The 25,653-nt window shown below is 42.7% G+C and overlaps 1 protein-coding gene across 1 annotated transcript in view; it reads left to right on the plus strand.

Annotated features, from left to right (window-relative positions):
• LOC127049497 (uncharacterized) overlaps positions 1 to 24,033 on the plus strand; it is a 137,153-nt gene extending 113,120 nt beyond the window's left edge. Inside the window, exon 2 of the mRNA XM_050950328.1 lies at positions 23,499 to 24,033. Coding sequence (XP_050806285.1) covers positions 23,499 to 23,994 — 496 coding nt within the window. The 3' untranslated portion in view covers positions 23,995 to 24,033. The remainder of the gene's footprint in view (positions 1 to 23,498) is intronic.
• Positions 24,034 to 25,653: the final 1,620 nt, after the last annotated feature.

The raw sequence follows: 25,653 nt of genomic DNA on the forward strand, positions 1-25,653 counted from the left end.
TTGTCTTCTTCTTATTTCCTCCTCTTCCTGAGTCTTGTCTCTGTCCAAGAAAGTGAGCAAACCTTTCCATCTGGAGCCAGTTAACCAGGCACAGTTCAGTAAGAGCACTGTAGGCAACACTCAGACTTACCTCTTATGACAACAAAACGCTGTCATGCCCAGGCCAACAGCTTGCCAACTGTCCAAGGTTAAAGAAAGTAGCAAAAGTGGCTGACCCTATCAAACATAGCAAATTACCCCCAAATCAGCATGTAATACCAATTCCATGCTTACCGGCAGGTAGCGTTATGTAGCTACCCAGCTATGTGAAAAAATTTGTATATGAAGGAGTACTCTTAACATTTTACCTATTCAGTGTTTACTTATTTATAGTTAAGCAAATAGTGTTACTCTTTGCTAGGAATGTATCAGTTTGGTATATGGGCTGGTAAGTTTTTGCTATTACACATCAGCTAACTTGGGTTAAAATATTAATGAAGACACAGCAACTCAGCTTCTAACTTAAGTTAGCCCCACAAGTCCAACCCTAGCCTCCCCGTAGGCTTTAACTTGAGCTGCTAACCCAAGCTGAAAGCCAAGTTGCTGTGCCCTTCATTGCTATTTTAACCCACGTTAGCTAACCCAAGTTAAGAACACACCCTTTTTTGCATACTCTAAATCCCATTTTTAAAAATGATAGGCATTTAGAAGCCTAGCTTCCATGTACTTTCAATCAAACTTAAGGTCACTGGAGCTGGAAGGTGTAAATTCCAGCCCGAGAAGACAAAGCTCAGTCAGAGCTAGTGTGAGTAACACATTAAAACTAAAGTGTAACCATGGCTGCACAAGCAGTGGGAAGGACTATCCACCCTGAGTACGTATCCAAGGGCTTGGATGTTTACATACTCATTGCACTAACCCCTCCTGCAGCACATGCCACTGCAACTATACTTCATTTTTAGTGCGCTAGCTCAATCAGAGCTAGCATGGTTATGTCTCCTCAAGCTGGAATGTGCATCTCCAGTTCAAAGTTCAGGCATACCCATAGGCTCTTAAGTGTTTAACATCCAGAGATTTAAGTGCCTAATTCCCATTGGGAGCCTAAGTCCCTTTTGAAAATTGTACATAGGCTCCTACGTCACTTAAGCACTAGTGAAAAAACCCATGGACTCAAACACGTTTTAGGCATATTTCTGCAAATCTCACTCATGTGAGTTATCTTTCCTCGTGAGAGTAGTGGCACTGAAGCCAATAAAGTAATCAAAGCCAATGAGTGACCCCTGTAAGTAAGGTTTCCAGGACTGGTCCTATGCCCTACTAAGAAACTGGATAGCCATCCAACACATGCCCACATGTGTTGGTGGAGTTGTATAGGTGAGAAGCCCTATTATAAAATTATCTCCCTTTATTAGACCCCAAAAAATGAACAAAAGAAAAAAAGAGATTTGTCTCTTCTGAATTTTCTCTGTAGGAAATTTTAACTTCTTGCCAATAAGATTACATTGTTATTAATCAAAACTGATTTCTTTGGGACCAAAAGCTGAACTGATATACCCCTTCAGTTTATACCATGCCCCCACTGTCTTAAGCTATTGAGAAAGAAATAAAAGTGGAGGTCATAAAGCGTACCACAGCAAATAATCTCAGAACCATCTCATTGGATGAGATTGAAAGAGAATGTTCAATCTGCTGTGTGAAGCAGAAGTACATTTTAAAAGCAGCTGAGATAAAAGAGGGGGGGAAATGAGGAAATGAAAAAAGTAGATAAAACATATCCCACAGAATTGAACTATAAATAATAATAATAAAAAAAATCATGTAACAAAAAGTCTCAAATAATGATTACAGAGGAAAGGAAAGCATAGACATGACAGCATATAGAAAAAAATACAGAGATGATTATAGTTGGTCAGTTTTTCGTGGTGGATGTTAACATGTTAGAGTTTATTAATCCCTCGGCATCTGCCAATTAACCTGATTGGAAGACTATGAGCACACAATGAGAAATAATATGTGCCCTTAATCCAAAGTGAATGGGACTTGGCACATGTATTCAGGGAAATATACTATGTCAGATTTCATCTGTGACTTCAGACTAGGCAATGGGAGGAAGCAGGTATAGTTCTCAACAGCCAGTGCCAACCAAGAAAAACATGGGATGTTCTGGCCTGTTAGTCCCAGCAGTTTCTTTGCGACTGACAGTGCTATCTGCTACCTTCAAAAAAAAGTTCTGTGTTCTAGGAGTGACTGATATGGTAATATTTATATTAAGGGCATATGTATAAATCGTATTTATAAAACTTAAATGATCAGTCAATATTTTGAAGATCATTTATCAGTGATTAAAGATTGTTCTAGAATCCATTTGGTTAATAGGTTGCTTATGTTATAACTGATGTGGGGGGGGGGGAAAAATCGATCCACGCTTTGTGTTTTCAATCAGATCAGCCTGAGCCCTTTATTGATTACAAGCGCACAGGGTGTGACAGCTATTGGCACTCCTCCAACCCAAGTCCAGGAACACACAAGCATTTTAAAGCTTAAAACCACAAATAAATTACACATACTTCCAAATAAGGTAATTAATATGGAATACATTGCAATATTAATACAGGTCAAAAGCAAAAAGAACAATAACTCTTCTTGTTATTCACAGTCTAGTTTGTTTGCAGTTTGACTTTTCTAACAGTGCTATTGTGGTTATATATTTCCTAAATTTGGGCTATTACAAATTGTTCTGTTTGGGGATTTTTTCCACTTTGACTCCTTCTGCCCTTTGTACACAGAAACAAGTAGGATCTTAGTTCAAGCGCTGTAAGCAAGCTTGACCAAACTCAGGGCCTTGATTAAATAAGGCCTGCTAAATTTTTCCTCACATAACCATATATAACAACTTCAACTGATGTGCTTATCATCTATAGCACATATTATTCATGTCTGTAACATGGTTAGAAACTGCTATTCATCTGTTAGCCCTCACCCAGAGGGAATGCAAAGTCAGGCTAGTAAATCTAACACACACAGATTTCCCCCTGACTTCTTCCTCCCACCAATTCCCTGAGCACAGACTCAATTCCCTGGAGTTCCCACTAAAGAAAAACTCCAACAGGTCTTAAAAAGAAAGCTTTATGTAAAAAGAAAGAAAAATGCATAAAAAACGGTCTCTCTGTATTAAGGTGACAAATACAGGGTCATTTGCTTAAAAGAAATATGAATAAACAGCCTTATTCAAAAAGAATACAATTCAAAACATTCCAGCAACTATACCCATGTAAATACAAAAGAAAACAATAGAAACCTTACTGCCTTACTATATTTGTACTTACAACTTGGAAACAGAAGATTAGAAAGCAGGAAACAGAAATCCTCTCATAGCCGAGAGAGAGACAGGCAGAAGACCAAAGAACTCACACACAAACTTCCCTCCACCCAGATCTGAAAAAGTCTGGTTTCCTGATTGGTCCTCTGGTCAGGTGTTTCAGGTACTTCTTTCCAGAAGTAAGAGACATTAACCCTTAGCTATCTGTTTATGACACCTTTATAAACCATTTAAGTACTGTTAACATAAAGTGTAAGCAGTGTTACCAGGGCCGGTGCAACCATTTAGGTGACCTAGGCGGTCACCTAGGGCACTGGCATTTGGAGGGTGCCATTTTTTTCTGGCCACCGTGGTCACTGCTGATCTTTAGCCGCCCTGCTTGCCGCAGGCATTTAGGTGGAGAGAGATGGGGCAGGGGAGCATGGGGAGGGCTGCCTGCAAGTAAGAGGCGGGCAGCACGCAGGGGAACTCCCCACCTCAGCTCACCCCTGCCCCACCTCCTCCCCGAGCATGCCGTGGCCGCTTCACTTCTCCTACCTCCCAGGCTTGCGGTGCCAATCAGCTTAGGCGCCGCAAGCCTGGGAGGCAGGAGAAGTGAAGCAGCCACAGTGTGCTTGGGGTGCTCGTACATGGAGCAGGGGTGAGCTGGGGAAGGGTGCCTCAGAGCAGAGGGTGGGGAGCTGCCACAAGCGGGGGGGCCTCAGGGTGGGGGCACAGGGTGGGGGGCTCAAGGTGGAAGTTTCACCTAGGGCATGAAACATCCTTGCACCAGCCCTGAGTGGTACCGCAGAGTTTGAGAAAGTATTAGAGAATCCAGTAATATTTTTGGATAATGGTTTCCTCAGCATTAAAAAGGCCTAAGAACAATGATAGAGAAATAAATATCTGCCACTGAAGAGGAAGTCTAGCCTTTCTACTACTGTTGCTGAAGGGGTTAGCAGAAGAGAGTCCTGCAGTCCCTCCCCTCTGCCAATTCCTTATGGAGGAGAGGAGGAAAGAAAGAATTATAGCCTTCCCTGAAACATATTCCTGGAGAGGGAGAAGTCAGGGCCACTGAGCCCAAACTGCTATTGTTTGGGGTGGAAAGAAAAGCCTGAACAGGGGGAAAGTGCAGGGGAAATGCCAAGATTTAATAGAAAATATACATCCTCACAGACTTGTAGGGCATTAGTGACTGCTTCTTGTATTTACCTGGATTAAACATACTTGATTCACTTGGACAATACACCCATGCCTATTTTGGAGAGCAGAGGGGCCAGAGAGTCAAGTGGCACCAAGAGACTGTCCTGCAGGCTGGGGAAGTGGCAGAGGCTCAGCATGGCCAGAGGGAGAGATGACCCCCACACTCTGGCTGCTCCCCCTTCCTGCAGGGCAGCCGCTTGGTCCCTCTCTGCTCTCTGGCCTCCTGGGGCTGCGTGTGCAGGGGTGCCTGGGCAGAAGTCAGGGTGGCAAGTGGGAACCAGCCCTAAAACTTCCCTGCAACCTCGCACAGCAGCAGTTCCAGCTCCTCCTCACTGCTGCACAGAGCTTGCCTCGAGCAGGAAGCAAAGCTGACAGGCAGGAGGTGGCTCCTGGCTGCCAGGATGTTGTGGGTCATTCCTCCCACCTCAAATGTGCCGAGCTGGAAACTCTGCCCTCCCTGCATGGCAACTACTTGGTCTTGCTCCACTCTCTAGCCCTTGCTCCCAGCCCCCGCCTCCCTTAATCTCCCAGGGGCTGCATGTGCTGGAGTGCCCAGGCAGTGTGCACTTGAGGGCAGTGAGTGGGATCCAGCCTCAAAACTTCCCCATAGCCTCCTGGGGATCCCTTATCTCTGCCTACCAGAGTGTGGCAGGGGCAGAGATAAGGGATCTGCAGGGGGTGCTGGAACTCACTGCACTCCAAGGACTTCAACGGTCTGCAGCCAGCCAGGCTGGGGCATGGATGTTTTTCCTCTGGAGCCTACATTTTATGTCAAACTTCAAAACAAACAGACAAAAAACAAAAACATCTTCCTTGAACATCCCATTTTAAAAAGAATTGCAAAGTTTCATTTTAATTGTTTGAATGCCCTGGAGACTGATGTCCTAATTATCCTCAGAACAGATGTACCTGGGCATTTTCCTGTCAATGTGACTCAGCCTAAAGGTTGAGAGTCAAGTTCTCAGATTAGATGGGAGTTCAGTGTAAATCCTTCTCAAATTGCAGTCATTCTACTCAGTCAGCCACCAAAGGAACCAATTGTGCAATTTAGGTACTCATATGCCTCTTATGAGCACCTGAGTCCCATCAATAGCACTGTCAGTTAGGAAACAGGGTGGGCAGTAGAGGTTTCCCACCGTGCAACTCATCTGTAGGGCTAGAGTGTCGACACTATGGGGCAGAGGGTGCCAGGCACTCTGGGATAGGGTTACTTTAACTCAGATCTGTGCATTGCTATGTGGACATCAGAGCCGTTGGTTTGAGCATGGGTCATAAAACTCAACCTAGGGTTAAAATCCAATGTAGATGCTCAGGTCCAGGGTTCTCTGACACAGGTCAGCTGATTCAAGTCCCACTAATCCTAGGCTTACATTGGTGTGTTGACATATCCCTATATACCGTATTCACCATGCTTTATTGCAAAGACTAGAATTTCCAGCCTTGACAGTGGAATGGTATCAGATTAGATGGACTATTACTTATTCTGATGTACATGGCAATTCCATCAAATACTCCACATACAAGTAGAGCTGAAGTTTCAAACAGAGCATTATATGTCAGTGAGCTTTTAGGGACAGAGTGTACCTCAGATCCTTATTTTTTTTTAACCTTAACTCCCAACATGTGGCAAGAGTCCCTGTGAGGAATGGCAGGTTATGAGAAGACGGGGAAAGTGTTCTAGATTGGTTTGTGGGATTAAAGGGTTCACTTTTTAACTGTCCATTCAAGTCTGAAAGTTACACGAACTCCTCAATTCTGCCATCAGAGTTTTTGCCTATACAGTTACTGATGTTTTGCTTTGGTGTACCACAAAGGGAAAATACTGCAGTTAATCACCTGTGTGTACTGGAAGTGAAGGGAATGGTTCTGTGTGTGAGGGGAGGGAAGGAAAGTGCCTAAAAATTGAGGGGAGGGTGTAGTTCTCAGAGGTAACAACCACCATCTGTTTATCACAGAAGAGTTGAAGAACAAACTAATAAACCAAAAATGATTGTTGTTTCATTGTAAATTTTATATAGCAACTGACTTTGCTACCTCCCTGCTGGGCCTGAAATCATACTAGGACGGTTTTAATCTGTCTCTTCTTCAGTCTGACAAGCTGACCATGAATATAAATTGGCATTTCTTAGACTCCAAAATAATCCCTGTGGGGCACAGGAAGGAAATGACAATAATAATGTATTGGCAGCTTTCCCCTCCTCATTTGGCAAGATGGAAGTCACCACGGACAGAGATTCAGGTAGCCAGTCTAAATGGAGATAGCTAGATTAAAGTCATCTCCTTTTTGTATGTGATTTTGCTGCATAGAAACTAAAATTTTCTTCAGTTATAACCTAGGGAAATGTCACTTTTCAGAAGTTAAATGGCCTGAATAAGAATTCTACTTTCAGAAATATTTAAATACCTAGCTCTTATACAGCAGTTATCAGTACAACTCAAAGGGCTCCACAAAAGAGGTCAGTACACCTCTACTCCAATATAACACTGTTCTCCAGAGCCAAAAAATCTTACCGTGTTATAGGTGAAACCACGTTACATCGAACTTGCCTTGATCCACTGGAGTGCACAGCTCTGCCCGCCTGGAGCACTGCTTTACCACATTATATCCAAATTTATGTTACATCAGGCCACGTTATAGTGGGGTAGCAGTATACTATTATCCCTTCAACATCCCAGGTCTTGTAATTATTGCATACCAGCTAACACTGAATTTAATTCCTTAGAAGAGGCAAGGGCTGTAGTTAGAGATGGACAAACAATGGAAAGGGTGTCAGTGAACATTTGTGCAAATGAAACCTATGCAGGTCAATGATATTCATGACCTCCTTGTGTTTGCTGTTTGCAAACATTCCCAGGATGGGTGAGGTTGTATTTACAGTAATGTTTGGGGAAAATCTCTATTGCTGCAGATAGGTATGCTTGCACAAGAACATGCATGTGCACATAAGAAAGCATATTTGCAACTAAAGATGTTACAGTTTCTCAGTGAGGGAGCAGAAACAGTACAAGGTGACTTTGGTGACCATTTGCACAGAATGAATAGAAAACAGCAAATCTCAAATGAGCATTCACAGTTACCAGTTCCTGGGCAAGCCACAGACGGAAAAGTGGTTGCTGTTAACTGTTAAGGGTCTGTGACACACAGCTGAGCTGCTCTGATTCCATCCAGTGATGAGACACATACCAGCCAGATCATGATGAGGATACTAAAAGTACCATGAAAAGGAGCATTAACCAAGGACAGTAAAAGTACAGGAGATTAACACTATAAATATCTGTAGAGGTGGAGCAAAAAAAATTAGGAAGCACAAAATTGAAGATATAAAACTATATCAGTGGGTTGGGTGGGTCAGCAGTGGGGACTGAACTGCAAGATCTTTGGATTTAAATGCATAGGTCTCTACTGTCTGAGCGAAAAGAGCTCTCCTTGTTAACTAAGGCTGGAGCAGGCTCACCAACCTCCATCTGCGGCCCAGCCACCACTAATGGGGGAACAGAGTGTTTCTCTGTGTGAGTTATACAGAGAAAGAGTTACGGTCACAGGACATTTTAAAGTTGAGTTCTTAAATCTCTAGTTAGGCACCTATGCAAATAGCCTAGTTTTGGGAAGTACAGAGCACACTCAAGTCTATGAGAGTAGTCAGGCAACAGGCCTACAAGGTCTTCTAAAGGAGCAGCAGAATGAGAGAAACTATGATCTTGGCTGCAACAGTGTAAGGCCAGAAGGGGCCACCAGATCATCTAGACCAGGGGTTCTCAAACTGGGGGTTGTGACCCCTCAGGGGGTCAGGAGGTTATTATAGGGGGAGTTAAATATGTTTTAATTTATAAGGGCGGGGAGGGTCACTCAGAGGCTTGCTGTATGGAAGGGGTCACCGGGACAAAAATTTGAGAACTAATCTAGCCTTACCTCCTGTGTATCATAGACCATCAACACTAGCTAGCGCCTGCACCCTAAATCCAAGAACAGAACAACTGATGCACAGGGGCTCAGCCCAGGGAAAGGGTCAGCATTAACTGACTGTGGATAGGAGCAAAGGAAAGCGACTGTGGTGCCTGTAAAGGACATGTGTAAGATATATGATAGGGATTTTAAGATGGAGATCTTTACCAAACTGTCACTCAAGGGTAAAGAAACCTGCCATGCTGCAGCTTTCTACAGAAAAGGTTGCCAGATTTTTTTTTAAATATAAACATTTTTCCCCTAGCCTCATTCTGGGAAATGGTAGACACCTGGCGTGGAAAATTCCATCCTGAAAGGCTGAAGTTTGGCAAAATTATAAGCAACCAAAACCATTATCTTATAACGGGAAGTGTCAGACAGTCTTAATATTATTTCCAGCCCTGTTTGTAATATAAGTGAGATTAATATCAAGCTCACTAAATTAGTACTTCATCTGCTAAACAATGCTTTCTAAGACGTGACCCCTTTTACAAGCACTGATATCCCCTCCAGCAAAAAAGCAGATAAGAGATGGTTGGAGCGCCCCAGTCTTTTCACCTCTTCTTCTTTAAGCCTAAGGATGGGTGGTCTTTTGACCTTCAATATCTTTGAAAAAGCCTCAACAGCTTACAGGCCTCAGCCAATGTTTACAGAATAAAGACCCAGCAGCCTATTTTTCCCCAAGATGAATTTCATCTTGGTATATTTCAACCATATTTCAAGGGCCCCAGTTCAGCAAAAGCACTTAAACACATGCTTTAAAATTAAGTATGGGATTCAGAGTTTTGCTGAACCAGGCCAGAGTTCAAAAATTGTAAGATATATATCATATCAGACTTCTATTATGTCCTTAATAGAGTAGAAGGACACTGAGCAGAAAAAAAAGAAAGAAAGAAGCAGACAGGGAAATGGAAAATGCTATACATGAAGAGAAAAGGTGAGAATGCACCCAAAAAAGAGAGAGAATATGAGACAGAAAAATGCAGGGTGGCGGGAAATCAGCAAAATAAATCTGAATAGTGAAAATTGTCACAATTTATTTTTAAATGGCTCACAGTAAAGAGGATAAAAGGGATACTAAGAAATTGACCTGCCTAAAAGACAACAATATTCTAAAGTGACCTTAATACAACTTACGATCTTCGTAATTCAGCCCTACATTCTTTATGATGTAGGGATGACCTACTACATGCGTTTAAAATAGGATTGCACAGTACTTGATCTTAGCCAAAAGGGTGAAATGTGAAAAGTCCTGTATTCAAGGCCAGCTCCAGCTTTTTTGCCACCCCAAGCAGCGAAGCAGGGAGAGAAAAAAAAAAATAGCTGATCCATGGCACTTCGGTCGCAGCTCAATCACACCGCTTCAGTTTTCTGCGGCAATTTGGCGGTGGGTCCTTCGCTCCCAGGGACTGAGGGACCTGCCACCGAATGGCCGCCGAAGACCTGGACATGGTGCCCCTTTCCATTGGCCACCCCAAGCACCTGCTTCCTTCTCTGGTGCCTGGAGCCGGCCCTGCCTGTATTTCACTTTTAAGCAATCTCTTTTGATTTTCCACTTTGTTTTGAGGGTTGTAATTGCTTATTGAGGCCAGTAAAAATAATTTTCTTTTTAAAGTTATCGTATTTTATTTCTCTATGCCACCTTTGAGCTAGGAAGGGTCTAATATTTTTACAAGTTGGAAAAAGGTCTGGTCCAACTCCCACTTAAGTCAGGGAGTAACTTTAATGGAGCTGGATCAGTCTCTATGGTCCCACTCCTTGAAGCACATGTGACTGCTCACAATGTGCAAAATTGAGCAAATGTGTAAACCTTTGCAGAATCAGGGCTTAAATGAGGATTAATAGATATCAAGGATGTTGATTGTTTTGTGATTTATTGGTGTAGTTTGAGCTCTAGTGCACAGAAACTCCTTTGTTGATTAATCCTGACTCATTTGCTAAAATTAAGTAAAATTAGTTATATAATGCCATAAATTTCACCTTGATTGTTATGACTGATAAGGGTATGTTTTCCTTTAATACTGTATACAATAGTCAGTCATTATTTCTATTTGCTGTATACCACTTTGTCACTTTCTCCATAGCTTCTATACTTATTTTTATATGCATTAATTACTACTTTTAAAAAATTAAAAAAAAAAGATATCCAGAGTGTAGCATCTCTCTCTAAAACCCATATTCAATGCAGAGGATTACGTTCAATATTAGATAGAGGCAGGCCCAAAAAAAAACCCTAGAGCCAAAAGCGTTTCATATGTGGGGAAGTTTAGATTCAAATAATTTCTCAAATATTTCATCTAGACAAATAATTAGCCAGGGTTAGCTTGTTAAGCTGTTCAGGGCATGAACCTGTCTAAGGCGTACAAGATCATACATTATTTTTTTTTAAAAAATCCCATTAGCCCCATTACATTCTCAGAAGGGCAGCTGTGTTAGTCTGTATCAGCAAAAACAATGAGGAGGCCACATCATTACAACTATACTGCCCCTCGCTTCTAAATATCTTTCTTATTCAATGTATACTGCAACCCATTGATTTCAATAAGCTATTCACCTCTAACAGCATGTATGTGCAAATGTGTTTGCAGGATTGGGATCTTAGCATTGACTCCAAGGGTATGGCTACACTTAGAGCTGCACAGCACTGCTGCGGAAGCACTCCTGGGGCAGTGCTTTGAAGTGTGAGTGTGGTCACGGCGTCAGCGCTGGGAAAGAGCTCTCCCAGCACTGCAGGTACTCCACCTCCCCATGGGGATTAGCTCCCAGCGCTGGGGCAGTGTTTACACTGGCGCTTTGCAGCGCTGTAACTTGCTGCGCTCAGTGGGGTGTTTTTTCACACCCCCAAGCGAGAAAGTTGCAGTGCTGTAAAGCACCAGTGTAGCCAAGCTCCAAGGCTTGGGCTCCAGTCCAGCAAAGACATAAATGTGTGCTCATATTTATGCAAAGTGTTGATTCCGATTGATTTCAGTGTAAGCAAAGTTAAGCACAGGTGTAAAACCTTGCAGGACAGAGGTCTAAAAGACCCAGGTTGACTTGCACCCAGTTTGACCTCCACTCATTTGGCTGCAACTCCCATTGAGTTTTGTACATGAAACTGGGAGCAGAACTGGGACCAAATAGTCATAAGGTTTGACTTTAATAGCATTATTTGTGTGAATAAAAGTCTGCAGGATTGGACTGTGTTAGCATAAGAAAAGATTTCATCCTAGCATTTGTAAAGCTGAAAAAACAAACTGTTCATGAAAAATTCTTCTGCTTTAAGGAAGATGAGTTGTGTTGGGGAGAAAGGTAAACCCCGACAGAAGTGAAGCTTGAAGACTACATTGATAAATGTGACCAGGGATGGTGCTACCATTAAGGCGAACTAGGTGGTTGCCTAGGGTGCCAAGATTTGGGGGTGCCAAAAAGTGGTGCCACCAATTTTTTTTTTTACAGCGTTCCTCCCCAAGCGTGCGGTCGCTGCTCCACTTCTCCCGCCTCCCAGACTTGCAGTACCAATCAGCTGTTTGGCGCCGCAAGCCTGGGAGGAGAATTAGAGCAGGGGCAGCATGCTTGGGGAGAAGGCGGAGCAGAGGTGAGCTGGGGTGGGGAGGTGCCGCACGGCTCGGGGGGGGTGCACAAGGTGGACTTTTCGCCTAGGGCGCAAAACTTTCTTGCATCAGCCCTGAATGTGACTATGAAATAGATAAGGCTGGATAGATAAATCAGTTGACAGTTCAATAGTTTTATGTTAATTAAGTAATCAGTAGATGATTGGATTAATTTATATTGAAAACAGTATAAAACTGAAGTCCAAAAACATTACTGCTCAGTAAAATTATGTATTTAACAGTTTTATTATTAGGGATTAGCAGTTACTTTTTAAAAAAAAATCAATCTTTTTACACATATAACATACTCACTAAAGTAGTTTCTAATATGAATATTCCAATTATCCTAGAGGGGGAAAAATGGGACTTAAAATAGTTTTATTGTATCATTCAGACTATTAGAAACTAAGATCATCAAAAGGAGAGATTTAAGACTATTTCAGCTAACTGTCTATTCATCCTGAAAAAGGAGTCAGCACTTTAGAAAATCCTCTGTTTGGAAATTGTTCATTCTAATTTTGGCAAATGGGACAAACCGCCTGATAATGCACAAGGAAACAACTGTTTGATTGTTTTCCCTGTCTATATCCATATATTGTCTCTTATCTTAAATTCAGATTGGAACCTCTGTGGGGCAAGGACTGTCTTTTTATCCTGTTTTTGTACAGCACCTAGCACAGTGGGGTCCTGGTCCACGGTGGATCAATGTCCTAACAGATGGGGTACAAGTGTGTGTCTGCTACAGACCACCAAATCACACTAGGAACAGAATGACCACTTCCTTACATAGCTAAAAAAGCTGAGCAATCATGAGGGACTTCAATTTCAGTGATATATGCTGGAGGTCTCATGCTGCCAATACTGAAACATCCTCAGAATTTCTAAATATTCTAGCTGACAGTTTTCTAACTCAAAGTGTTGCAGCCAACATGGAGGGAAGTCTTGATTAGATCTTGTCCTAACAGATAAAGAGGAACTGATCACAGAACTAAAAATTAATGGTAGCTTAGGCACAAGTGATCATGACTTCACCACATTTATAATGTGCAAGCAGAGTAAAGTCCACACCAGTAATATATATATATTATATGCACACACACGGTGCTTCAGTAGAGTGAATTTCACAAAGCTGAAAACAATGAACCAAATCAGCTGGGAGGCACATTTTAATCAGAAAAATGTGAATGATAATTGGGAATAATTTAAGAACCTTACTACAGGGTTCTCAAACTGTGGATTGGAACCCGAAAGTTGGTCATGACCTCATTTTATTGGGGTTGATAAAGCTGGGGTTAGACTTGCTGAGGCCAAAGCCTAAGCCTGTGCTCCACCGCCCTGGGTGGAAGCCCAAGCCCTCCTGCCCAGGGCAGAAGCCTTTGGGCTTCAGCTTCGCTTCCCCCAGTCTGGAGGGGGGGGGCAGGGCTGAAGTGGGCTCAGGCTTTGGTCACCTGCCCTGGGGTTGTGTAGTAATTTTTCTTGTCAGAAGTGGGGTCACAGTGCAATGAATTTTGAGAATCGGTGCCTTACTAGAGGCCCAAAAAGCCATAATCCCACAACTAAGGGCAAAGTCCATACTGGTTTTTAAAAAAGGTTTATGAAAGCAGCTATAAAAAATTAAAATAATCTAACAAATGAAAGAAAAGGGAAGTTAATACTAATGATTATATATCAGAAGTTAGGAATTTTAGAAAATTGAAGAGAGAAGCCAAGGGACACAAGAAGCAAGTCTATGACCAACAGAGTTAAGTACAATAAAAAAGCATTTTTTAAATATATGTGAGGAACAAAAAGAATCCTGACAATGGTATTGGTCTTTTATTAGATGGAAATGGTAGAATTATTAGTAGTGATAAAGAAAAGGCAAAAGTATTCAATAAATATTTCTATTCGGTATTGGGGGAGATTATACAGTCTCCTCATATGGTGATGGTAATGTCTTTCCATTCCAGTAGTATCTCCAGAGAATGTTAAACAAAAAGCTACTAAAAAGTTAGACATTTTTAAATCAGCAGGCCCAGATAACTTTTTGCATCCAAGATTTTTAAAAGAGCTGGCTGAGGAGCATGCTAGACCATCAATGTTGAGTTTCAATTAGTCTTGGAGCACCATGGAAATTCCAGAGGACTGGAACAAAGCTAACTTTGTGCCAACTTTTTAAAAGGGTAAACAGGGTGACCTGGGTAATTATAGGCCAGTCAGCCTGACACTGATCTCAGGCAAGATAATGGAGCAGCTGATATGGGACTTGTAAATGGGGAATCATCATCAAGCAGGACTGTTACCAGTGGGGTCCCACAGCAATTAGTTCTTGGCCCAATGCTAGTCAACATTTTTATCAATGACCTGGAAGAAAATGTAAAATAATTACCGACAAAGTTTAGCAATGACACAAAAATTGGGGGAGTGGTAAATAAATAAGGACAGGCCACTGATTCAGAGCAATCCAGATTGTTTGGTAATTTTAGTCCAGCTAAATGTAAAAGGTATACATCTAGAGACAAATAATTTAGGCCATACTTACAAGATGGTGACTATTCTGGAAGCAGTAATTCTGAAAGAGATTTGAGGGTGGGCTAGATAATCAGCTGAACATGAACTTGCGGTGTGACACTGTGGCCAAAAGAGCTAATGAGATCCTGCGATGTATAAACAGGGGAATCTCAAGTAGGTTATTTTACCTCTATTTGGTACAGTTGTGACCCCTGTTAGAATACTGTGTCTAGTTCTGGTGCCCACAATTCAAGAAGGATGTTGATAAATTGCAGGGGTGTGACAGGATGTAGCTGGCCTTTGTTGCTCCCTGCTGGAGGCTCTGTGGTCCTACTACACCCTGCCCCAGGCTAGAGAGGCAAGACCCAACAAGGTCAGCTTGCTGACAGCAGGTACACCAGGGGAAAGAAAAAGACTGATACTAACCTCTGGAATGTTTCTCAGCAGCGAGGTAGAGTGTGTCCTGTCATGATTTGGTACCAGAAGTGGGGGTTTTGGAAACCTCACTGAAACAAGGGGAAAAAATGGAGGAACTCTTGTGGATTCTGCAACAGGCAACACCTGTAAGAGATGAATACCATGGCCAACCTGCTACTACTGATCGCAGGGATAGAGCAACAATAGCACAGAGAGTCCCTTTGGTGAATGTCAAAGTCAAGCAGGGTACCCCCAATATATAATAGGAAAGTGCCATTTACTTTGATAAATGAGCTGGCCTTTGTTGGAAGAAAGAGTGTAGAAAGTGAAGTGGCCTCACCCTTGGGAGAGGGACCCTGGTGCAAGGGGAGAGACTCTAGAAGACAGAACCTACTAGGGGAGGCCCTATCAATAAGTGGTATTGGGAAAAGAGAAAGGGAACTGGTTCCCAAATGAAGACCCCAATGGAGGGTGGTGGCCTCCAGGTTCATGCTATAAGCATTCAGGGAGCTTCGGTCAGATCAAGAGATCCTAAATCACGGAGATAAGGAGATCCGAGGCCCAGAGCTGCTGGGGGCAGTGGGAGAAAGTCCAGAAGTGAAGGGTGCAGAAGAAATGGGATGCGACATGGGTTGGGTAACAGAAACCCCCCCGGAAGCTGCCAACCAGCGTGCCAAGACTACTTCTATCTCTGTTTTCTCTGTCAGCTCAGGACTTCAGCACCCTGTCTTGCTGAGCTAGACACTCTTGTCTACTTCAACAAAGACCCAAAGTCTGAATTACCTGCCCCAAAGCTGCAGGTTTACCTGAAAACAGCTCACAGAAGCGTGCTTGTCTTTAGCAACCAGATGCCCAACTCCCAGTGGGGTCTAAACCCAAATAAATCCATTTTACCCTGCATAAAGCTTATGCAGGGTAAACTCAAATTGTTCACCCTCTATAACACTGCTAGAGAGATATGCACAGCTGTTTGCTCCCCCAGCTATTAATACATACTGAGTTAATTAAGTAAAAAGTGATTTTATTAAATACAGAAAGTAGGATTTAAGTGGTTCCAAGTAGTAACAGACAGAACAAAGTAAGTTACCAAGCAAAATAAGATAAAATGAGCAAATCTCTAATCATACTAAATACAGATAGGATCCTCATCAGTTCCAGAATGCTCCCTTTTACAGGTTAATCTCCTTTTAGCCTGGGTCCAGCAATCACTCACACCCTTTGTAGTTACTGTCCTTTCTTCCAGTTTCCCGGGGGGGGGGGGAGAGGCTCCTTCTTTAGCCAGCTGAAGACAAAATGGAGGGGTCTCCCAGGGGTTTAGATAGACTCTCTTGTGGGTGGAAACCCCGTCCTCACCCTGTGTAGAATCCAGTCACAAAATGGAGATTTTGAATCACATGGGCAAGTCACATGCCCATGCATGACTCGGGACTTGCAGGCAGCAGTCAATACCCACGTGCTACCTTGAATGTGGTCAGGTAGACTTCTTATGTGGATTGGAGCCTTCTTTTGTCTGTTAAATGCTTCTTGATTGAGCACATTCCTTTCCCAAGAAGTGACCAAATGTCCCAAATAAGGCTACTTAGAAATCAAGCAATTATGCAGCCAATGTTCATAACTATGAACACACAAATGGTGCCTGCATGCAAATGGGATGAACATAACCTTTACATAGATATGTTACATGGCATATGTGGCAAAACTATTCCAGTTATATCATACATATATAAGCAGCCTCACCCCATAAAGCCTTATGGGGTACACTGTCACAGGATGGTCCAAGAAGATGGCTCTCACCCTGTTCAGAGGAGTGGGAGGGTGGAACCTAAAATAGGCCACTTTCCCTTGAATGATCTCTGAGAATGTGTGTTAAATAGAACAGATGTTTAGCATAAATAGTTAACTGTGACACTGAGTACCTTTCCCAGACCTGAAGAAAAACTTTGTATAAGCTTGAAAGTTTGTCTCTTTCAGAAGACAAAGTTGGTCCAATAAAAATATGTTACCTCACCCACCTTGTCTTTCTAGTAGCCATATGGCTTCAAGGATACAACAACACTGCAAACAATGGAAGATCTCAAAGCTATCAGAGCAAAATATTGGCCCACATCCTGACACACATCCCAGATGGAAGGTCTTCTTTAAGGGCTGCAAACATATCATCTTTCCCTAATGGCGGGGAAAAAATGGTGGTATGGTGGAATATCAAGAGTCGGGATCCTATGGAAGTTACAATTTGCCCAGTTCAATAAAAGGTCAACTTTTTTCCTTAGGGTCAATCATGTCCTTCTTATAAAAGAATTATGAATAATTTGGGCTGGTATAACACCAAATGAAATAGGTAAATACTAACCTCAGAAACAAAAAACAAAATATTATATCTATCTTGTCTGGGAGACTTTCAGACCAAACTGTGGGCCAGATCACCCTCTTACAATAAAGAGACGTTCACTCCCTCCCCAACTCATCATTTACATTGGGAACTGGAATGGGGCGAGGGTGGGGGGTGGGAGAAGAGGCAGGAAGAAGGGGGGAGTGCTGCAGATCCATTCTGGCAGCTTTGTGTCACTCAACTAACCCCCTTCCACCGAATGCCAATTGTAATGGAATATCTAATCTATTCATTTGTCTTATACGGTTGCATGCATCATTGGATGTTTATTTGAGAGAGATTACAAAAAACTCAAACAAACATTTTATAGAGGTTCTCTTATCTAAAGAGAGACAAGTAGAACTTGGATGATCTTCATGTCTTGACCTTCATACCAATTCACAGAAGAAATAAATGTTTATATTTACTTACTTCTATTACATATGTAAGGGCATTTGAACAATGGAAATGCAATAAAAAAAGACCAAAAGGTAATTCATTAGTGCCCTCTTATAGAAAAATCATATTTCAAATTGAAATTTATGCTGTATTCAATAGACTATTATAAATCAGTTTGCTAAATTTCAGTATTTTAGCTCAGTAGGAACATGGAAATTAAGGCTCCAGTTCCCCACAGATTTATACATGTGCTTAACTTTAAAGCATTTGACCAGTGCCACTGAACTCTATTTAAGGTTTAAGATACATCATGCATCTAATTAAAGGGCATCGTACAATCAACTAAACTGAAGCTGGAACACGAAAAAACTTAATCCACTTCATCCAAGCTCAAATCTTCTTGTTCACTTTCATAAATGCTCTTGTTATTGAGTGCTAGTGGCACAAATGTTCACAAAATAACAATTTCAGTTTTGTATTTATTCAGAGCTGTCCTTAGGATTTCTAGGACCCTACGCAGTATTATTGAACAGGTGCCCTTGTGCCCAACGGCAGCCTGGGTTTGCATGTGTATTTTAGATAATGGTGGTCTTTTTGGAGACTTGGGGGTGGCAAATGCCTGCTAAATGGCTTCATTATCACTTGAATGGCTCTTTAATAGTTTCAGTGTTGTGCTAATAGGTCTGGTAGGCTGTCACTTTTAAGGCACTAGACCCCTTTGAAGGAAGGCTCACCAGGCTGCGGCAGCCAGCTGGAGTGGGAGCCTGCAGGAAGGGTGAGAATAGGGATAGGAAGATGTGGAATGGTGGACACTAAGACCCAGGGGTGCCTGAAATTTTCAGGTGCCCTATGCAGCTGCGTATGCTGCATGTGCCTAAAGATGGCCCTGCATGTATTTGCTGAAGAACTTGATCGCTCATCGAAAGAACAGGAATAGTACCATGTGACTTCTGACTACTTGTAAATAACCTGTGAATAATCTCTTATTTTTTAATAGATAAGCACATAGAGTAGTGAATATGTTCAAGTCATAGACGTTAAATAAAAAGAAAGTCAAAGAGTGAGTTGAAACAAGAAATGAGTAAATCATAAAACTAGTTAGTTAAGTGGTTTGCCCCCACTGGTCCTATTGAGAGAGACTGTTCCAGAACCTCACTCTGGATAGTTAGAAACCATCTTCTAATTTCCAGTCCAAATTCATTCATCGCCAGTTTATATCCATTTTTTCTTGTGCCAATGTTGTCCTTTGGTTTAAGATAGCTTTTCACTGTCCCTGGTGTTTACTCTCCAATGTGTTTATACAGAGCAACCATATCTGCTCAGCCATTGTTTTGCTAAACTAAACAAGCCAGGTTCTTTTAGTCTCCTCCATAACAGGTAAGGTTGTGCATTCCCCTGATCAACCCTGGGGCCTTTCCCTATACCTGTTCAGTTTGAATTCATCTTCCTTGAACTTGGGTGACCAGATCATGATCTATGCCTTTATTTTAAAATTAACAAGAGGCTTACTTTGGAGGTGTATTTTTCTTGTGCATTATTCAACCAGTCCTGCTCAAAAAAAAGTCAGGAAATGCCTTAGTAAGAGTTGAATGTTGAAACTTAGTTCTCCCCTTTTGAGTATTTGCATTAGAATACAGCTTTCAATTACACAATCATACCCTTTTTTCCCCCCTCATAGAATCAACTTCAAAAGAGATAACCTGACCAAGGAGATCCTGGGGTGTACAAACAGGAGAATCTCAAGTAGGAGTAGAGGTTATTTACCTCTGCATTTGGTACTGGTGCGACTGTCGCTGGAATCCTGTGTCCAGTTCTGTTGCCCACAGTTTAAGGCTGCTGATAAATTAGAGAAGCAACATGATTAAAATATGCTTTCTAATCTTTTAGAGTGATACTCAAGGAGCTCAACCTTCTTTGTTAAATAGCTTAAGAGGTGACAATTACAGTCTATAAGTACCTACATGGGGAACAAATATTAAAGGACTCTTTGGTCTGTTTGAAGGACCGTGTGCTGTAGCTGGCAGTTGGAGGTGGAGCTACTAGGAAGGTTTGAAAGCTAGAAGCCTCTGGTAATTGGCTGAGCCTTAACCAGTGGGCGGGGCATTCACTCAGGCCAGGGCTTTAGAAAGCTGCGCACAAGCGACCAGGAGCTGCTAACAGGGAGTTTTGCAAGGGAGTTTGGAAGGGGAGTAGGAAGGGAGGGGGCGTCCCTTGTCGGTCTCATCTGTGACCCATTGGTCCTCTGAACTCATAACCTGAGCCACATCAAAAACCTTTCTGTTTACAGCAAAGAGGAGTGGACAGAGAGCTGTAGACGGGAATTTGAGAGTTTGACAGAGGGAGGCTTACAATGGTGAGGAGGACCCGCAACACCTGTGCCAGCACTGCTTCTGTCTCCTCCACCTGCGCCTGTAGCCAGACAGAGCACCAAAGCATGGATGCTTTTACCCAGATTCTGGTGTGGGCTTGCAAAGACTGTAATTTGCAATTTCCACTTACTGATATCCAGGCTGGGGGTGGCATCCAATGTGAAAGGTGCCTACTGGTGGAATCTCTCAGGCAACAGGTGGGAGAGCTACAGGAGGAGGTGGCCAGGCTGAGGAACATCCATGTCCATGAGCAATTCCTGGACAGTATCCATGTGGAGATAGCTGATGGTGCTGTCCCAGTTGACAGGACTACTGACACTCCAGTGGAAGAGGAGATGCCTCAGGGTGTACCTGACACACCAGTGGAGGAGGAGGCTCAGGGTGGACACAGCCAGCTGATTACTTCTAGCAGTGGGCAGTGCTCCACCGCTGCTGCAAACCCTCCTGTTGTGGTAAAAGATACAGGAGAGAAGAAATCACCCCCAACAGTTAAGGGGGTGAAGCCTCGTACCCCTAAGGCTGGGAGGTCTGCTGCCACCACTGATAAGAAACGTAGGGTAGTGGTGGTTGGAGACTCTCTGCTGAGGGGGACGGAGACACCCATCTGTCGCCCTGACCGTTCATCCCGGGAGGTATGCTGCCTGCCAGGGGCCCGTATCCGAGATGTTACAGAGGCTTTGTCGAGGATTATCCGGCCTTCTGACTACTATCCCATGCGGGCACAAATGATACTGCGAGGTGTGATGCTGAGCAGATCAAGAGTGACTACAGGGCTCTGGGAGTACGGGTTAAGGAGTTTGGAGCGCAGGTGGTATTCTCTTCGATTCTTCCTGTTGAAGGTAGGGGTCCGGGCAGAGACAGATGCATCGTGGAGGTGAATGCCTGGCTGCAAAGATGGTGTCGCCAGGAGGGCTTTGGCTTCCTCGACCACGGGATGCTACTTGAGGAAGGACTGCTAGGAACAGATGGCGTTCACCTTTCGAAGAGGGGAAAGGCCTTATTTGCGCACAGACTGGCTAACCTGGTAAGGAGGGCTTTAAACTAGGTTCGACGGGGACAGGTGAGCAAAGCCCACAGGTAAGTGGGGAACAAGACCTGGGAGATGGGTTGGAAACAGGAGGGAGCACGGGCTATAATGGCAGAGAGGAAGGAGGGTCAGGGCAAAGCTGGGAGGCAAAATCAAACCAGTATCTTAGATGCCTTTATACAAATGCAAGAAGTATGGGTAATAAGCAGGAAGAACTGGAAGTGCTAATAAATAAATACAACTATGACATTATTGGCATTACTGAAACTTGGTGGGATAATACACACGACTGGAATGTTGGTGTGGATGGGTATAGTTTGCTCAGGAAGGATAGACAGGGGAAAAAGGGAGGAGGTGTTGCCTTATATATTAAAAATGTACACACTTGGACTGAGGTGGAGATGGACATAGGAGACGGAAGGGTGGAGAGTCTCTGGGTTAGGCTAAAAGGGGTAAAAAACACAGGTGATGTCGTGCTGGGAGTCTACTACAGGCCACCTAATCAGGCGGAAGAGGTGGATGAGGCTTTTTTCAAACAACTAACAAAATCATCCAAAGCCCAAGATTTCAACTATCCAGATATATGTTGGGACAATAATACCGCGGGGCACAGACTATCCAATAAGTTCCTGGACTGCATTGCAGACAACTTTTTGTTTCAGAAAGTTGAAAAAGCTACTAGGGGGGAAGCTGTTCTAGACTTGATTTTAACAAATAGGGAGGAACTTGTTGAGAATTTGAAAGTAGAAGGAAGCTTGGGTGAAAGTGATCATGAAATCATAGAATTTGCAATTCTAAGGAAGGGTAGAAGGGAGTACAGCAGAATAGAGACAATGGATTTCAGGAAGGCGGATTTTGGTAAGCTCAGAGAGCTGATAGGCAAGGTCCCATGGGAATTAAGACTGAGCGGAAAAACAACTGAGGAAAGTTGGCAGTTTTTCAAAGGGACGCTATTAAGGGCCCAAAAGCAAGTTATTCCGATGGTTAGGAAAGATAGAAAATGTGGCAAAAGACCACCTTGGCTTACCCTTGAGATCTTGCGTGACCTACAAAATAAAAAGGCGTCATATAAAAAATGGAAACTAGATCAGATCACGAAGGATGAATATAGGCAAATAACACAGGAATGTAGAGGCAAGATTAGAAAAGCAAAGGCACAAAATGAACTCAAACTAGCTATGGGAATAAAGGGAAACAAGAAGACTTTTTATCAATACATTAGAAGCAAGAGGAAGACTAAGGACAGGGTAGGCCCACTGCTCAATGAGGAGGGGGGTAACAGTAACGGGAGACTTGGAAATGGCAGAGATGCTTAATGACTTCTTTGTTTCGGTCTTCACTGAGAAGTCTGAAGGAATGTCTAGTATAGTGAATGCTTACGGGAAGAGGGTAGATTTAGAAGAGAAAATAGGGAAAGAGCAAGTTAAATATCACTTAGAAAAGTTAGATGCCTGCAAGTCACCAGGGCCTGATGAAATGCATCCTAGAATACTCAAGGAGTTAATAGAAGAGGTATCTGAGCCTCTAGCTATTATCTTTGGGAAATCATGGGAGACGGGGGAGATTCCAGAAGACTGGAAGGGGGCAAATATAGTGCCCATCTATAAAAAGGGAAATAAAAACAACCCAGGAAACTACAGACCAGTTAGTTTAACTTCTGTGCCAGGGAAGATAATGGAGCAGGTAATCAAAGAAATCATCTGCAAACACTTGGAAGGTGGTAAGGTGATAGGGAATAGCCAGCATGAATTTGTAAAGAACAAATCGTGTCAAACTAATCTGATAACATTCTTTGATAGGATAACGAGCCTTGTGGATAAGGGAGAAGCGGTGGATGTGATATATCTAGACTTCAGTAAGGCATTTGATACAGTCTCGCATGATATTCTTATAGATAAGCTAGGAAAGTACAATTTAGATGGGGCTACTATAAGGTGGGTGCATAACTGGCTGGATAACCATACACAGAGAGTAGTTGTTAATGGCTCCCAATCCTGCTGGAAAGGTATAACAAGTGGGGTTCCGCAGGGTTCTGTTTTGGGACCGGTTCTGTTCAATATCTTCATCAACGATTTAGATGTTGGCATAGAAAGTACGCTTATTAAGTTTGCGGACGATACCAAACTGGGAGGGATTGCAACTGCTTTGGAGGACAGGGTCAAAATTCAAAATGATCTGGACAAGTTGGAGAAATGGTCTGAGGTAAACAGAATGAAGTTCAATAAAGATAAATGCAAAGTGCTCCACTTAGGAAGGAACAATCAGTTTCACACATACAGAATGGGAAGAGACTGTCTAGGAAGGAGTATGGCAGAAAGAGATCTAGGGGTTGTAGTGGACCACAAGCTTAATATGAGTCAACAGTGTGATACTGTTGAAAAAAAAAGCAAACGTGATTCTGGGATGCATTAACAGGTGTGTTGTAAACAAGACACGAGAAGTCATTCTTCCGCTTTACTCTGCGCTGGTTAGGCCTCAACTGGAGTATTGTGTCCAGTTCTGGGCACCGCATTTCAAGAAAGATGTGGAGAAACTGGAGAGGGTCCAGAGAAGAGCAACAAGAATGATTAAAGGTCTTGAGAACATGACCTATGAAGGAAGGCTGAAGGAATTGGGTTTGTTTAGTTTGGAAAAGAGAAGACTGAGAGGGGACATGATAGCAGTTTTCAGGTATCTAAAAGGGTGTCATCAGGAGGAGGGAGAAAACTTGTTCACCTTAGCCTCCAATGATAGAACAAGAAGCAATGGGCTTAAACTGCAGCAAGGGAGATTTAGGTTGGACATTAGGAAAAAGTTCCTAACTGTCAGGGTAGTTAAACACTGGAATAGATTGCCTAGGGAAGTTGTGGAATCTCCATCTCTGGAGATATTTAAGAGTAGGTTAGATAAATGTCTATTAGGGATGGTCTAGACAGTATTTGGTCCTGCCATGATGGCAGGGGACTGGACTCGATGATCTCTCGAGGTCCCTTCCAGTCCTAGAGTCTATGAGTCTAGCAGAGAAGTATAGTGATCCAATGGCTGGAAGTTGAAGCTAGACAAATTCAGACTGGAAATAGGGTGTACATTTTTCATGGCAGAAGTAATTAACCATGGGAACAAATTACCAAGGGTCATGGTGGAACCTCCATCACTGACTATTGTTAAATTGAGACTGGATGTTTTTTCTTGAAGATCTGCTCTAGGAGTTTTGGGGAAGTTCTGTGGCTTGTGTTATACAGGAGGTCAGACTAGAACACAATGGTTCCTTCTGGCCTTGGAATCTTGGATGTGTCAAGAGTTGACTTTGAAGATTAAATGGCTTCTGGTAAAGAGCAGTACCAAACAGCAAGCTGAACCGGCTAACCTATGAAAATAATTTCTTCACATAATGCGATGAGACTCATTCTTAAAATCAAAGCCAGCCTGTTTCTTTTAGATTGAGCTGTAAGCGCCCTGAAGTTTCGTGAGCATACAGTTAGATATTGTTTCAGAACAGCAGACCCAGATACGTAATGTACTTGGTGTATTTTTATAGCTCCTTTAAGCTATGTTTTGTCTTTCTACATTATTTTGTAATTATGTAATTTCAGTTACATAAACGTTATATTACTTTCTTGGGGTTATAAGAGGAATAGATGAAGGTTATTTTCCTGAGCACATTTCATTTTCTGTACAAGAATTGATCAAAGGACTGTCATTTTCCTGTTTGCTTATCTGTAGAGAATGTTATTATGCCTACCTATTGTCAGAGATATGTAACACATTTATATGTATCTCATTATAGATTTCCATTCCTGCCTGTGTTGAAGAAACATGCAGTTATTTGCTTTTACTTATTTGGAGTGTCACCATGAAGATTTAACTAAATATATCTACTGGTACACAGAAAAAGCTCAGTGGCAATGTTAAGTTTATTTTGCAAATGGTAAGTAGTGATACTAATGATCCACCTTAAGAAATTTAAAAGCAAAAAGAATTGCCTCCAAATTGTACAGAGGAAGAACACAACATACTGTATGATGTGGTAAGACTAATCAGATTTGAAGAATGCTGGTAGATCATAGAAATTATGGGCTAAATTTGACCTACCTCCCAACCATAGGTAAAAGATAAATAGCTATGCCAGCACAGGAGGATCTTGAAAAGGAACTCTGACTCAAACATTGTGTTCTGTTTCCCTTGCTCCCTTTCATCTTTAAAGGGTACAACTTACATCTGCCTTGGTGTCAACTAATTTCTTCTGGCTGGGGGAGGTGGGAGAGGGGAGCCAAGACACTGCCCACTACACATCTGTTTCCATCCCTCCCTTCCACCCACTCGCTCCTGGGAAGGCATGGAGTAGCAGCCCTGCAAAGCTTATCGTGTCCCTGGCCACACTTATGATCTAGGTCAGTCATTCAGGAGGTCACATGTGGCCACTTAAAGGCAAATGGATGGTCTTATGAAGTTGAGCAGGTAACAGGTCTCCCATGGGCTGAACTCACTGCCAGAGCACCCTCTCATGCCAAGACATAATGTTGCAGAAGTTCTTCTGCTGTAATGTCCCCTGTTGTCTGTCAGCTGGTGCTGTAGCAGTCTGCAGCTTCCA

Source organism: Gopherus flavomarginatus, chromosome 4, assembly GCF_025201925.1.
Source record: "Gopherus flavomarginatus isolate rGopFla2 chromosome 4, rGopFla2.mat.asm, whole genome shotgun sequence".
Classification (NCBI taxonomy): Eukaryota; Metazoa; Chordata; order Testudines; family Testudinidae; genus Gopherus; species Gopherus flavomarginatus.